This window comes from Labeo rohita, unplaced genomic scaffold (assembly GCF_022985175.1).
Source record: "Labeo rohita strain BAU-BD-2019 unplaced genomic scaffold, IGBB_LRoh.1.0 scaffold_63, whole genome shotgun sequence".
Classification (NCBI taxonomy): Eukaryota; Metazoa; Chordata; class Actinopteri; order Cypriniformes; family Cyprinidae; genus Labeo; species Labeo rohita.
Window position 1 is genome coordinate 652,255 of NW_026129557.1, and position 15,387 is coordinate 667,641.

Below are 15,387 nucleotides of genomic sequence, written 5' to 3' on the forward strand. Positions count from 1 at the left end.
TGTGGCCGTGCGAATATCACCATCCGCCTCGCTTTTATTAGACCGCGGTTTCTCGGCCGGCTGTTTACCTGAGGAAGTTGGCGAATCGCCTTTCTTGAGTTTGGCCTTCTTCCTTTCACTACTATATAGTGGCGAGCAAACTTTCACGATGAAAATAGATGAAAAAACACAAATTTCTAGAGGCTTTGAGGGAACACTCTAAATTTACGTCCACACCATGTGGTGCTCTCTCCCCACCTGGCGCTGTCCCCAGGGCGGGTCACGCCCGGGACCCGTGGAGGGCCCTGGGGCTTGGACGCCAGAAGCGTGAGCCCCGCCGGGGGCCCGCCTCACCGCCTCACCGGGTGAGTGAGGAAACGATAAGATTAGTGGTATTTCACTGGCGGCGCCCGTTCGAGAAAGGGCCTCCCACTTATTCTACACCTCTCATGTCTCTTCACAGTGCCAGACTAGAATCAAGCTCAACAGGGTCTTCTTTCCCCGTTGATTCTGCCAAGCCCGTTCCCTTGGCTGTGGTTTCGGTGGATAGCATGTAGGGACAGTGGGAATCTCATTCATCCATTCATGCGCGTCACTAATTAGATGACGAGGCATTTGGCTAGGTTAAGAGAGTCATAGTTACTCCTGCCGTTTACCCGCGCTTCATTGAATTTCTTCACTTTGACATTCAGAGCACTGGGCAGAAATCACATTGCGTCAACACCCGCCTGGGGCCTTCGCGATGCTTTGTTTTAATTAAACAAAGCCAATTATAGCTGGGCCAATAGCAAGACAAGAGTAATCAACAACTACTAAATGAATACCATGACTGAAGAAGGAATAAAGTGCATAAGATACATAAAAAGCAAGTGATAATGTTGGAAGTACGTTATCTGGACAAATAAACTGTTGCTACTTTGAAACAAATAAGGTGAAGAACCTTATTATGCATCAAACAAATACATGTAAGATCAACTGCAGTCAGCTATATAATATCTAATGTAAATTAGAAAATCATATACTGATAATATACAACAATGCCAAGGTCTCTGGAAGAGGTTTGGAAGTGATATTTACATTCTCTGTGGTTGATAACCAGTCCGGTTGCGGCGACTTCTTCCACTGGTTGTGCTGGTGGCACTACAGTGGCGAAAGGAGCAGGAATCCGTTTCTACAGCCTTGAAGATGAAGTGCTGTAGGGTGCTGATCTCCTGGAGCACCAAGGGTCCAAAGATCTGGAACACGCAGATGTGGCCCTGGAGTAGGTGTTGAAGGTCCTTAGCTTGGAACACGCAAGCAAAAGTACCTGAAGTGAAGGTTTGCTCTCCGGAGCTTAACCTTGTTGCAAATGTCTGTGTGCCTTCTGCCTTTCTGGGCTAGAGACTCAGAACTTGCTCAGTCCGTTTTGTCTCTCTAGGATGGAGACTCAGGACGCTGCATCTGTTGTTGTCTCGCTGGACGAAGACTCTGAACGTAGACTATCTCTTTCCTCGCAGGCTGGAGGCTCAGAACGTGGTCGTATCTGTTGCTGCCTCAAAAGCTGGAGACTTGGACTTGGTATCTGTTGTTGTCTCACCCTTGCGGGTTGCAGACTCAGAACTAGTTGATCTGTTGCAGTCCTTTCCCATTCGGAACTCAGACTCAGAACTGAGGTTGATCTGCTATCGTCTCACGGGATGGGAGACTCAGAACGAAGGTGATCTGTTTCTGTCTCATCCCTTACAGAACTGAGACTCAGTACTTTGTTTGTCCTGTTTGTGTCTTTTCCTTATGGGACTCAGAACAAGGAGTGTCTTTTGGAAGAGTACCTTTATCCCTTTCCGATGAGAAGGAGATTGCAATTTGGCACTTCTCCATTTCCATGCTGTGATTGGCTGGTTCCATCAGAGTGGGGGGACACGTGGTGGCCCACCCTTCTGTCCTCCTGTGGAATTTATTTGCGTAGTCCAAACACAAAGCTAGAAAAGTGTCACTAAAGTTTACTTGCTTTGTGCACTTATCACTTTCCAAACCATAACCAGAATGCATTTGGCAATGTTACAAACACATTAAGTCCAAACATGATGGGAAAAGATTGAACTGTCATACATGCATTCATTTGTCCATTAACAGCTAAGTTTGTAAGGTGTTGCACTACACGTTGCTATCACAAGGAATACTTGTTTCTCTAAATAAGTATAAGATGTGTGTGTTGTAGTGTGCATCAGTTTTAAGGTTTGAAAACATAGTTATGAATGGATTTGTATAGATCTCCAAGATCTCTCTTTGTTTCACCCAATGCTACTGCATCTGGAGGTCCTAAGGAATTTTTATGGTCAGTCACAGGCCAAAACCTTAGGAATCAGTCTCAAGGTGGGTGAAAGGCACAAACTGCATTTTGACCAATAGGAAGTTCTGTCCTTCCTGGGCTTTGTACCAAAGGTCTTCTCCTTGCCCTCTGAGAGATGTCTGGCTGTTGTCCTGGCATCTTTATCTGATGGCGTTGGACAGTTTGCTTATGTTAGTTCATCAAGATCCAATCAAAATGTAGCAAACCTATGTCCAGTATTGTGGTCAGGGAGGGCCCCTGCCATAAACTGGGGCCTGAAATATGCTGTCCACTACAATGTATATATATTTGTGTGTATGTGTATGTATGCAGTCAGTCGATTTAAAAAAAAATACTAATTAAATGCACATTTTTCTGATATTGGCCATGATTAATTTGATTAATTTGATTAATTAATTAAAACAACTTTTATATTGCAATAATCACACACCCCACATTCATGCTGCTGTTCCCAATTCCCAGAAATAAGATCTAAAGCATTTTTAAATTAAGCACACTAACATTATTACTATTGTTGTAGATTATCTGGCTGTTTGGTGAAAGAGGAAGGTTGTGCTGATCTGGCATCAGCTCTGAGTTCAAACCTTTCACACCTGAGAGAGCTTGATCTGAGTAACAATCGTCTGCAGGATTCAGGAGGGAAACTGCTCGCTGCTGGACTGAAGAGTCCAAACTGTCAACTCAACATACTGAGGTTTGTGTTTCCCATTAATATTGTGAACTTTTTTTTTTTTTTTTTTTTTTTTTTTTAAATTACAGACACCCTGACAAGCAAGTTTAAGAGGGAATCATTTTAGGAAACTGTTCTGTTTTTCCCTTCATCAGCCTACTACAAATATACCTGCTCTCTACAGTTGGATCCAAAATTTTTTGGCAACTCCATCTGATGTTCTTCTTTAAAACAAGCATTTTTATCAGGCTCCTACGTATAGTTTTCTATGTAAATACTGGTTCTTCTGATTGGTCTGAGGCTGGGATTTAGCGAGCTTGAAGTAAAAGTATTTGATGGACGTATAATATGTATCGAGAGCATTCACTCAGTATCATTATCTCATTTTTGACCAATATAGCGTTTAGAGGGTTTTGCATGTAAACTCTTTATATATATATATATATATATATATATATATATATATATATAGAGGTGTGTGTGCGTGTCTGTGTGTGTATGCTGTCAATCTATCGAAAAAGTAATATAATTAAATGCACATTTTTCTGAAATTAGCCATGATTAATTGATTAAAACTAGTTTTGTATTGCAATAATCACACACCCCACATTCATGCTGCTGTTCCCAATTCCCAGAAATAAGATCTAAAACATCTTTAAATTAAGCACACTAACATTATTACTGTTGTTGTAGATTATCTGGCTGTTTAGTGAAAGAGGAAGGTTGTGTTGCTCTGGCATCAGCTCTGAGTTCAAACCTTTCACACCTGAGAGAGCTGGACCTGAGTAACAATCATCTGCAGGATTCAGGAGGGAAACTACTTGCTGCTGGACTGAAGAGTCCAAACTGTCAACTCAACATACTGAGGTTTGTGCTTCCCATTAATTTTGTGATTTTAAAAATTACAGACACCCTGACAAGCAAGTTAAAGAGGGAAACATTTTAGGCAACTGTTGTTTTTTCCCTTCATTAGCCTACTACAAATCTACCTGCTCTCTACAGTTGGATCCAAAAGTTTTTGGCAACTCCATCTGATGTCCTTCTTTAAAACAAGCATTTTTATCAGGCTCCTATGTGTAGTTTTCTGTGTAAATACTGGTTCTTCTGATTGGGCTGAGGCTGGGATTCAGCGAGTTTGAAGTAAAAGTATTTGATGTACGTATAATATGTAGAGAACATTCACTCAGTATCATTCTCATTTTTGACCGAGATGGCTTTTAGAGGGTTTTGCATCTAAACTCTTCATATATATATATATATATATATATATATATATAGGTGTGTGTGTGTGTCTGTGTGTATGCTGTCAATTGATCAAAAAAACCTAAGAATAAAAATTAGCCATGATTAATTGATTAAAACTAGTTTTGTATTGCAGTAATCACACACCCCACATTCATGCTGCTGTTCCCAATTCCCAGAAATAAGATCTAAAGCATCTCTTAAATTAATCACACTAACATTATTACTGTTGTTGTAGATTATCTGGCTGTTTGGTGAAAGAGGAAGGTTGTGCTGCTCTGGCATCAGCTCTGAGTTCAAACCTTTCACACCTGAGAGAGCTATATCTGAGTGACAATGACCTGCAGGATTCAGGAGTGAATCTACTTTCTGCTGGACTGAAGCGTCCAAATCATCTCAACATTCTGAGGTTTGTGATTCATATTGATTTATATTTTAATAATAGTGTGTGTGAGAGAGAGACTATATACATTCTACTTTTGTAATTAAATAATTAATTGCATAAAATAATTGCTCAATGTGTTAAACGTGTTAACAAAATAAACGCAACAAAAACTGACAGTGGTGTGAAAGCAGCAGTTAAAAACACATCTGCAGTTTGGTACTCTAGTAAAGTCCAGTCAGGTCTCGTTTATTTATTTAGGGCCAGATTTAAGTATTATTATTATTAATATTAATAATACCCAAAACTGAGGCAATGTGAGCATTATGGAACATAGACTCATAGAAGTATTAAACTTAATCACGCTCCAGGAAATTCCTTATATGGACTAATGTATCTGATATCACTACAGCTAAATAACATGCAGATACACACCTTTTGACTGACGAAGCATGAAGACAATAAACACACATTGTAATTTAATTGCATTATTTAATTTTTCAATTGTATCTCTAGACAGTTAGGGATATGATTTTGATCAGCTGTATATGATACAGCTGGCTGATTGATTTTATTGTCTCAAGTATTCATATATCACACAAAAGACCATGGTTATTTTTTGTAAGGGTTGTGATGTCCACATGATTTTGTTGAAGAAATTATAGGCTGTAGCATTTCTAGCACAAAAAGGTGGCCAAAAAGGAAAGAAAAGTGGATATTTTAATTAAAAGTTGGTCAATAATAAACAAGTATTTGATCGTCCTGTAAGTGTAACAACAGCAATTATCAGGCATTTGGCGGCCTTTGCAGGCATTTTTAATAATGTAATGTACATAAATAGTTTTTTTTCTATCACATTATGTACCCTAACCTTAACAGTGTTATTCATTGAAACCATGTGCTTATTATTAATTAACTTGTCATTACTACCTCATTGTTTTTATATAAGGCAGTTTCCGTGTATGTGCACTGGCATTTCTGATTCCTTGACATGGATGGACAGAAACAGACTTTTCCCGTGTAAATTCCCGTGTCGTCCTGTGCACGAGAAGTAAATCCCCCGCAAAATCCAGGGTACAAGCAGTAAAATTTCCGTGAATGGATGATCATATATCTCAGTAAACTATCTCAGAAGCTACAGATGATACTGTTATGCTCATAAATTGACACACCCCTAGCAGAACATGCAATCATTTTAACCAAAGAGGGATGATGAACATTGCATGCTTTTTTTTTTAGTACTGTCCTGAATATGCAGTTTTTACAGATATAAAAGATACTTACATATACTGAATTTATAAAAATTAAACTGAATTTATAAAAATGAAAATATATAATTTGTAAAAATTTTCTAACTTTTACATACACTTGATTCTTAATACTGTGTGATTACCTGGATGACCCACAGTTGTTTTTATGTTTTATGTTTTTCATGAGTCCCGTGATGGCTGCCGGTTCAACAGTCTTCTTATGCTTACAGTGTTTTGCTTGCTGTTCTTCAGAAACATTCACGCAAGTCACGCAAATTCTTTGGTTTTCCAGCAGCTTCTGCATATTTGGCCCCTGTCCAACAATGATTTATGATTTTGAGATCCATTGTTTCACTCTGAGGAAAACTGAAGGACTGGGGCTTATATAGGGTGCCTGATTGGCCACAGGTGTTGATGCCATCAGCGCCATGGATGATAGGAGTAGTAGTCCAGGGTGCAATGCAACAGTCTGTGTGATGTGACAGAGCGAGAGCGGCATCTGGTGGTGAGCGGACCGAAGGTCACCGACCAGATTCATGACAGAAGCTAAATAAAATACTTTTTTTTTTTTTAACTTTTCAGACAAAATACGTAGTTTACCCTGATCATCCAATTCAAATAGCTTACACCCTGCATCTCTTAATGCATTGTGTTGCTTTCTTGAGCATCAGTAAACATGTTTACCTTTTGTAATAGTTATGTATGAGTCCCTCAGTTGTCCTCAGTGTGAAAAGATGGATCCGAATTCATACAGTCACTGCTGAAAAGGGTTCACATCAAAAGATGCTGGAACACCTGAGAATGTGCAGGATCTTGAGGATTTTTCTGAAGAAAAGCGGGCAGTTGAACTGCTCAGGACAAATAAAGCACTCATGAAACACCATCACAAAACAAACATGAAACACTATTCCTTTTCTTTTTAATCAAGTCCTAAATAATAATAATAATAATAATAACTTATTTCTTTTAATAACATTATGCTTATTCTGCAATGTGATGTAAACTTATGACCACAACCGTGTGTGAAACAGTGAGTACAGCAGGCTAAGTTCAGTGAAATATCAATACCCCTATCTTCCTCTGCCATGTCCTTTCTGTTTATTTTGTTGTGACTGGTGGTTCTGTCAAATTTTCACAGTCCTTCAGATGAATGGTTGGGTCTGGGAACAGAGGATCCTGTGAAAAAAATAAAATAAAAAACACATTTTTTCTAAATGCATTGTATAGTTTTAATTGCTTAAGCATAAGCTAGAATGATTAAACATAACATGATAATAAAAATGCAGTCATAACAGGCAGCTATTTTATTAGCTGTATTGTACAGCAATTCACAAGTTCTCATATTTACAGGGACCAGGAGGGGACATGTTCGGTTCACTTAGTTTTGTTGTGGCCTTGAGATTATTTTGTTAAGGTAATGACATCCTTATATCGTGGCCATGCAATATGAAGCTGTGGCCTCGAGATCCTATGTTGAGGAAACAACATCGATTTCTCGTATAATCAGTTTATGGAGTTACAAGACTGGGATGGATAAAACCGCTTTCTTGTAGGCCTATTTTATTTTACAATGTTACATTATGTAACATTTATTCATGATAAACTCCTTTTAAATGCTGTCTACTTCCTGCAAAACATTCCCCCATGAGTTAATATGACGTAGCCACAACAAAACTGAGTGAACTGAAGATGTACATAGGAAGGAGTAAAGAATAAGAATATTTGGCTTGCTGTCCTCTAGGAATGGAGGTGAGAAAAGTGGCAATATATAGACTTACTCTGATGCTAATTGGTTGGATGATCTGAAAATGTATCTCTTAAGCTTTGTTAAAATAAACTTCATTAAGAATATGAAAAAAATCAAAATTAGTCAGAGTGCTATCTTGCAGATTTAGTAACGGGATAAAACATAAGATAACCTGGGGAAATGAATGGTATTCCAAAAATATTTCAGTGTGCAAATTACCTGATTGATGAAGAACAGCAGTTTTCCAGAAGAATGGCAGCATTGACTGTCTGACTTAAAACATATAAATACATTATATAATCATTAAATCACATCATAATAAAACAAAATACGTGGGAGATTTCTACACGTAAACTAGAACATAGGCATGAACAAGAAGAGTGAAATTTACGATGTACTTTGAAAATTATGATATATTAACAAATTATGTTGCTAAGACGCACCATTTCTGCTCAGAGGCTGTCTCAGGTGAATTCAAAGTCAGCTGCAGTGTTTGGAGCCTCTGAAAGCAGTTCAGGAGAATGTGTCTGTAGATTTGTCATCAGGGAATATGTTAACAACTAAAGCATGCTCCCTAAACGAACATTAATTAATACACATATGCATTTTACTAATAGCTAACTATTAAATAGCTAATAGCTAAAAAAAGAAAAAATAAATTAAATGTATGTAGCAGTTGCTAAGTACCAGTTAACATTAGCAATTTACCAGGATAGCTAGATTAAATTAAATTAGCTAATTTTACAGCATGAACCCACTCAAAAATATACATTAAAACACGTAATATTATGTTTTGGTAAATAGACCACTTAAAACATTTCTGTAAACTCTTTCTTACTTTCTTCTGACATAAATCTCTCTGAAAACACTCGACGGTCGTCACCTCGCGCTGACTGAAGGCAGCTGAAGCGGGAACAAACAGCACCGGGCTAGAAATACAGTTCGAAAGAAATGATATAGCATGTTCCCCTTCGGGAACTCGAGCCGCGTCGAAAAACGCTTTGGGAACGCCTCCAGCGTGACCGCGCTCTGAACACGTGTGAAATCAGACCAATGGAAGAGCGAGACGTCACAGGCGGGTGACGTCACAGACCAGGAAGCATAAAAGCACGTGCGCCAGAACGAACGGCAGCTTCTGTCTTTCAGCAGCGCTCTATGTGTGTCTCTGTTTTTGTGCCTTTGGTTGCTAGTTTGCACCACTTTCTTTTTGCACAAAATGTCTAAAAAAGCTAGTAAGACCAAGCATTTAGACGAGCCGCGTTTTAGAGCGTGTGTTCCTCCTTGCCCTCGTTTTATTACGGGTAAGGATACACACGCTCTATGCGTGGTTTGTCTGGGAGCGGAGCACGCGGCAACAGCCCTCGAGGGGGCTGATTGCCCACATTGTGTGCAGATGAGTCTGCACACACTCCGCTCCCGGAAGGCTCTCTTCCAGCTGGGAGCCTTCAGCAGCGTTCCCCGCGGATCTGGTCCCGCTTCCGCCGAGGCGGGGCGGCGGCTGCATTCGTGGGGTTCGCAGCTGGATCTAGCGGAGGGTATGGAGACGGGTAACCCCCTATCTCCTGCCTCACCCGCTAGATCCCCAGCCTGTCCTCTGGGTGCGGAAGCCCGCGCTGCGGATTCTTCCCCCCGGGGGACGGGCTCGACACTCCCCATATCTTCCTCTGAGGAGGTTGATGTGGAGAGTATCGAAGATGTACAAGCACCTGTGTTTCCCCAATATGAGGAGTTGCTGGAGGTGGTGACTCGTGCGGTGGCCAAGCTCAATATCGATTGGCCCCCCGAGTCATTGGTTGAACCGCAGAGAAGTAAACTAGACGAGAGGTTTCTGCGGTCTCGCCCACCTTCAGCACGCCGGAGCCTTCCCTTTTTTCCCCGATCTCCACACTGAGGTGTCGAGATCGTGGAATAACCCTTTCTCGTCCCGCTTGTTCATCCCCGCCTCTTATAACTACGGTCATGTGGGCGGGTTGGATGAGCGGGGGTACAGAGCGATGCCCCGGGTGGAACAGACGCTTGCCAGCTATCTGTCCCCCGCTGCGGCATCGTCTCTGAAGGCTCCGGTCTTGCCCTCCAAGCCGCTGCGAGTCACCTCAGCGCTGGTGGGCAAGGGGTACGCGGCTGCGGGTCAGGCTGGTGCGTGTCTGCACACCATGTCGGTGTTACAGGCGTACCAGGCTGACCTGCTAAAGGAGTTGGATGAAGGCGCGGAGATCAGGGATTGTGATATCTCTGAGCTCCGGAGGACCGCTGATTTGTCTCTCCGTGCCACTAAGGAGACCGCCCGTGCCATCGGGCGGTCTATGGCTTCCCTTGTGGCTGCGGAGAGACATCTCTGGTTGACCCTGTCCGATATGAAGGAGAAGGACAGGGTCTTCCTCCTGGACGCCCCGCTTTCGCCTTCTGGCCTGTTCGGCGACGCAGTCAATGCTGTCGTCGACAGGTATCAGGAGGCACGTAAGCAAGCGGCGGCGTTCCAGCGGTTCCTCCCTCACCGCCGTCCAGCTCACGAGGCTGCTGAGCTGGAGCAGCCTCGTCCGCGTACCAGCTCCTCACACCGGGAAACGCAAAAACAGAGCGTCGCCACCCGCACTCCTCCCCATCGAAGGCGGGTGCGCAGACGCTCTAGGTCGGGGGCCCCTGGGACGAAGCCCGATCTGCGGGTCGTGCTTCAGTCTAGGAGGTCCTCGGCCAAGCGGCCCTGATGGTGCGGGGCCGCTGAGGGTAGCCCCATCAGGGGAGTTCCGGGGTGCACCGCATTACTCGTTGTCCGGCTCCCCCCTGTGCCCTCGGGAGGCTGTCTTGCTCACCCTGCCGGTGATTCAGGGCGCAGCAGCCTCCGGCGAGCCTTCCCCTCAGTCTTTTCCGGCCAAAGACGTTCCAGAGCTGGGGGGCTCGCCACCCCTGCGGGGGTCTCAGGGTCCGCTAGATCAGGTGCTTCCTGCCGGGCAACCGTTACAGGACACCGGTCTAGCGACCCGTGTTACACCAGAGGCCAGTCTCGAGAGGCTGGTTCCCTTAGTAGATCATTTGGCAGCGTGGAAACTACTGCCCAGTGTGTCTGCTTGGGTCCTGCACACTGTAGAGCGAGGCTATCGCATTCAGTTCGGCGCTCCACCTCCGCCGTTCAACGGGGTCTTTCCCACTTTGGTGGGCCCCGAGCAGGGTCTGGTAATGGAACAGGAAGTAGCTACTCTCCTGAGGAAGGAGGCCATCGAGGTGGTCCCTCCTCAGTCCAGAGAGTCCGGGTTCTACAGCCGGTACTTCATTGTTCCCAAGAGGGATGGGGGCCTGCGTCCTATTTTGGATCTTCGCCTCCTGAACCGCTCAGTCTTGCGGCTGAAGTTCAGGATGCTGACTGTAAGACAGGTCGTGTCTCAAATCAGGTCCGAGGACTGGTTTGTCACGATAGATCTAAAAGACGCGTATTTCCACGTCTCCATCCTTCCTCAACACAGAAAGTTCCTGAGGTTTGCTTTCAGGGGCGAAGCTTACCAATATCGGGTTCTTCCTTTCGGCCTAGCACTCTCCCCCCGCACTTTCACGAAGTGTGTGGATGCAGCTCTGGCTCCCCTGCGACTCCAGGGCATCCGCATACTCAATTACATCGACGACTGGCTTATCCTGGCCCAGTCGGAGATGGTAGCGGTTCGGCATCGAGATGTCGTTCTCGCACACATGAAAGAGCTGGGGTTAAGACTAAACGCCAAGGAAAGTGTGCTTTCTCCAGTACAGAGAACCACTTATCTGGGCGTGGTGTGGGATTCGACCACGATGCAGGCACAGTTGTCTCCTGCTCGGATCGAGTCGATCCTCGCCGCAGTCATGAGAGTGAAGGAAGGCTGGTCACTCACTGTCAAGCAGTTTCAACGACTGCTGGGTCTGATGGCAGCTGCGTCCAACGTGATACCTTTTGGCCTGCTGTACATGAGACCCCTACAGTGGTGGCTCAAGACCAGGGGGTTCTCCCCGAGGGGAAACCCGCTTCGCATGATCAAGGTCACGCGGCGTTGCCTACGTGCCTTAGACATGTGGAGGAAACCCTGGTTCTTGTCTCAGGGCCCGGTGCTGGGAGCTCCTTGTCGCCGTGTAACACTAGCGACGGACGCGTCCCTCGCCGGTTGGGGAGCGGTCATGAGTGGCCACCCTGCCCGCGGTCTGTGGAGCGGTCACCAACTCACCTGGCACATAATTTGCCTGGAGATGCTGGCCGTGTTTCAAGGGCTGAAACACTTTCTCCCGGACCCGAGAGATCGTCACGTGTTGGTCCGCACCGACAACACGGCGGTGGTCTCTTACATCAACCACCAAGGAGGTCTGCGTTCGCGCCCCTTGTACAAGCTGGCGCACCAGATCCTTGTGTGGTCCCAGGGCAAACTCCTCTCGCTGAGAGCAGTTTTTGTACCCGGGTATCTCAATGTGGGAGCAGACATCCTGTCGAGACAGGGGCCGAGGCCCGGGGGAATGGATGCTTCACCCCGAGGTGGTGAAGCAGATCTGGAGAGTGTTTGGTCCAGCCCAGGTGGACCTGTTTGCCACGAGGGACAATGCGCAATGTCCCCTCTGGTACTCTCTAGTTCATCCAGCTCCACTGGGGCTGGATGCCATGGTACGGACGTGGCCGAGGCTGCGTCTGTACGCTTTTCCCCCCGATCGCTCTGCTCCCGGGAGTTCTAGAGAGAGTGCGCCGGGATGGGGTGTCCCTTCTTCTAGTAGCCCCGTTCTGGCCGGGCCGAGTATGGTTCTCGGACCTGATTTCCCTCCTCGACGGCTCTCCCTGGGAGATTCCCGTCAGGAGGGATCTCCTCTCACAGGCAGGGGGTTCCCTCCTTCACCCCCGGCCGGAGCTGTGGAAGCTTTGGGTGTGGCCTCTGAGGGGGCGCACCTCTTAGCTTCCGGTCTCTCAACCGAGGTTGTTGAGACCCTACTCCAATCTAGAGCTCCCTCCACGAGGAAACTGTATGCCTTGAAGTGGAAACTTTTCACTTCTTGGTGTGGACGCCGCCAGCAGAACCCAGTTAACTGCCCAGTTGGCTCAGTGCTGGAGTTTCTGCAGGACCGGCTGTCCGCAGGGTTATCCCACTCCACCTTGAAGGTCTACGTGGCGGCCATTGCGGCCTACCACGCCCCTCTCGGTGGTCTCTCCGTGGGCAAGAATCCCCTGGTTACACGTTTCCTCCGCGGTGCACTGAGGCTGAGGCCTCCTGTATGACCTCGTGTTCCCTCCTGGGACCTGTCCGTGGTGCTTGAGGCTCTCTGTCTTCCTCCTTTTCGAGCCCATTGAAGAGATTTCTGACTGTCATCTGTCCTTTAAGACTTCTTTCCTTTTGGCTCTTTCCTCCCTCAAAAGAGTTGGAGACCTGCAGGCCCTTTCTGTGGCCCCTTCCTTCCTGGACTTCGCTCCAGGCCTCTCTAAAGCTTTTCTTCACCCTCGCACTGGGTATGTCCCTAAGGTCCCTTCCTCTGCACCACGGCCAGTCGTACTTCAGGCCTTCTGCCCTCCTCCCTTTCGGGAGCCTGACCAGCAGAAGCTGAACTGTATGTGTCCAGTTCGAGCGCTGGATGCATACGTTCACCGGGTGGCTCCTTGGAGAAGGTCGGACCAGTTGTTCATTTGTTTCGGTCCTCAGAGACGTGGTCTCCCTGCCTCTAAGCAGACCATAAGTCGGTGGATAGTCGAGGCTATCCTCCTGGCTTATGAGTCTTCGGGCCTTCCTCCTCCCTTGGGGGTGAAGGCTCACTCCACCCGTAGCATGGCGGCCTCTAAATCCTTCCTTGCGGGTACCCCCCTGCAGGATATCTGTAACGCTGCGGGCTGGTCCACGCCCCTTACGTTTGTCAGGTTCTACCGTCTTGACCTCTTGACCCCTGGTTCTTCGGTCCTTCCTAGATCTCTCTAGGCAGGGACTTGGAGCTGGTGGCGTGGGCATCTCGTTCCCATAGCGTTTTTCGACGCGGCTCGAGTTCCCGAAGGGGAACGTCTCAGGTTACGTATGTAACCCTGGTTCCCCGAGGGAACGAGACGCCGCGTCTCGAGGCCAGCTTCTTGCGTCCCTGCGAGCGCTGCTTCTCTCTGAAGCTGCCGTTCATTCTGGCGCACGTGCTTTTATGCTTCCTGGTCTGTGACGTCACCCGCCTGTGACGTCTCGCTCTTCCATTGGTCTGATTTCACACGTGTTCAGAGCGCGGTCACGCTGGAGGCGTTCCCATAGCGTTTTTCGACGCGGCGTCTCGTTCCCTCGGGGAACCAGGGTTACATACGTAACCTGAGACGTTATGTCTGATAAACATGATGTTATTATGCATACTAACCTTCGTCTGTGGTAAATCTCTCAGACAATCAGCGCGTGCAGCAACGGAGCAGCTGAAGCCGGAATAAACGACTCTTAACAACATCATGCTAGAATTACAATTTAAAAATATTACAACATCGAACAACTTTTAATGTTATGTACTTATAAACATGTTATTTAAAATGGTTTTATATATTCGCACTTACCTTCATCTGAGGTACATCTCTCATAAAATACCGGACTCCGTCAGTGCGCGCGCAAACACTGCTGCAGTGAGGCAGCGGGGGAGGGGTAAGAACAGTTATGCTCAGAGTCGATTCCAAAAAGATTCGATTCACGGGCGTAAAGAATTGCGAATCTCGGGTGGTTCAGCTCCAAATGCGAGGCCTGAAATGTCTGTGCGTGGTATTACTGTGTTCATTACCTCGATTACCAAACTATAGCAAACCCCGAGATACAACACTACCAGTGAATGTGTGGATTTTTATTAATCTCACTCAATTTGTTTGATTCTGTTAATCAAAAGACTCATTTAGATTAATTCAATTTGGATTCATTTAAACTTGCCTACAGATTTAAAAATGACTGGTCGATTCATTTTTTTTTAATTGATAAACACCCCAAAAAACAGTGCTCGCTCCTTATGACAGTTAACCATGATACATAAACACATGGTTATTATAGTTAAAAACAAGTGTTTTTGTTGTAAAACTGTGGTTATACAAATATGGCCGTTATACTGGAAACCTCTGAAACCTCTAGTGTGTGCAATCAGAAATATCCCGTATACGAAAATCTCAGTGCATCTCCAGTGTATGGACGTCTACGGACTCGGCACACGTTGCCTGGGAAATTTTCGTACACGGGTCTTACACCTTAAGTTTCACTGAAATTTCCATTGTCCGATTTATCCTGGAAATTAGTCTTTTCATGCAGCGTGAACTGATTGCCATGTCATATTTGCATTAGAAGCTTTTGTTGATGTTTTAAAATAAAGCTTGTCTTTGAATGTCTGTCTTCATATTTTATGAAGTCATCACCCTAAAAAATACAGTCCTTTCTATAATATAGCCTATAATTGTGTAAGAGCTACTAGACCTCTCCAGTTGTCGAATTGGAGGTGTCCACCCGGCTTTTTTTTTTTTTTTTTTTTTTTTACAAACGGGGAGCTTAGCAATAGAATATAAAAACAACTAGAACAAAAGTTGCTGGCCAACAGAGACATGCATTTTTAACCGTGGGAAAAACTCAAAAAAGTTGAATTCATGTGCATTATTACAGTGCATGTGGCAAAGAGGTTCGCATACTTGTTTTAAAGAAAGCGTTGTACTAGAAATGCAAACAGTAAAATTTAGTTTGTAACTACAGTAAACGTGTGTGTGTGAGATCAGGAAGACTTGTGTTTGGCTTATTCAGTTCTCAAATGTTATACCTATAGGCAATAAAGGAGAGCAATTGGGGGTTCAGTGCCTTGCTCAAGGGCACTTCAGTCATG

General features: G+C 45.3%; 1 protein-coding gene across 50 annotated transcripts in view; it reads left to right on the forward strand.

Annotated features, from left to right (window-relative positions):
* The window catches only part of LOC127161376 (NACHT, LRR and PYD domains-containing protein 12), a 340,105-nt gene that overhangs the window by 227,948 nt on the left and 96,770 nt on the right, over window positions 1–15,387 (forward strand). For 24 of the 50 annotated variants that reach the window (XM_051104104.1, XM_051104090.1, XM_051104096.1 and 21 more), the window contains 2 exons: window positions 2,829–3,002; window positions 3,672–3,845. The exons of 3 other annotated variants lie outside the window; for them this stretch is intronic. In XM_051104104.1, coding sequence (XP_050960061.1) covers window positions 2,829–3,002; window positions 3,672–3,845 — 348 coding nt within the window. Of the gene's footprint in view, window positions 1–2,828; window positions 3,003–3,671; window positions 3,846–4,458; window positions 4,630–15,387 lie in introns of all 50 variants that reach the window. 23 more of the 50 variants (XM_051104135.1, XM_051104130.1, XM_051104131.1 and 20 more) reach the window with 10 other exon arrangements.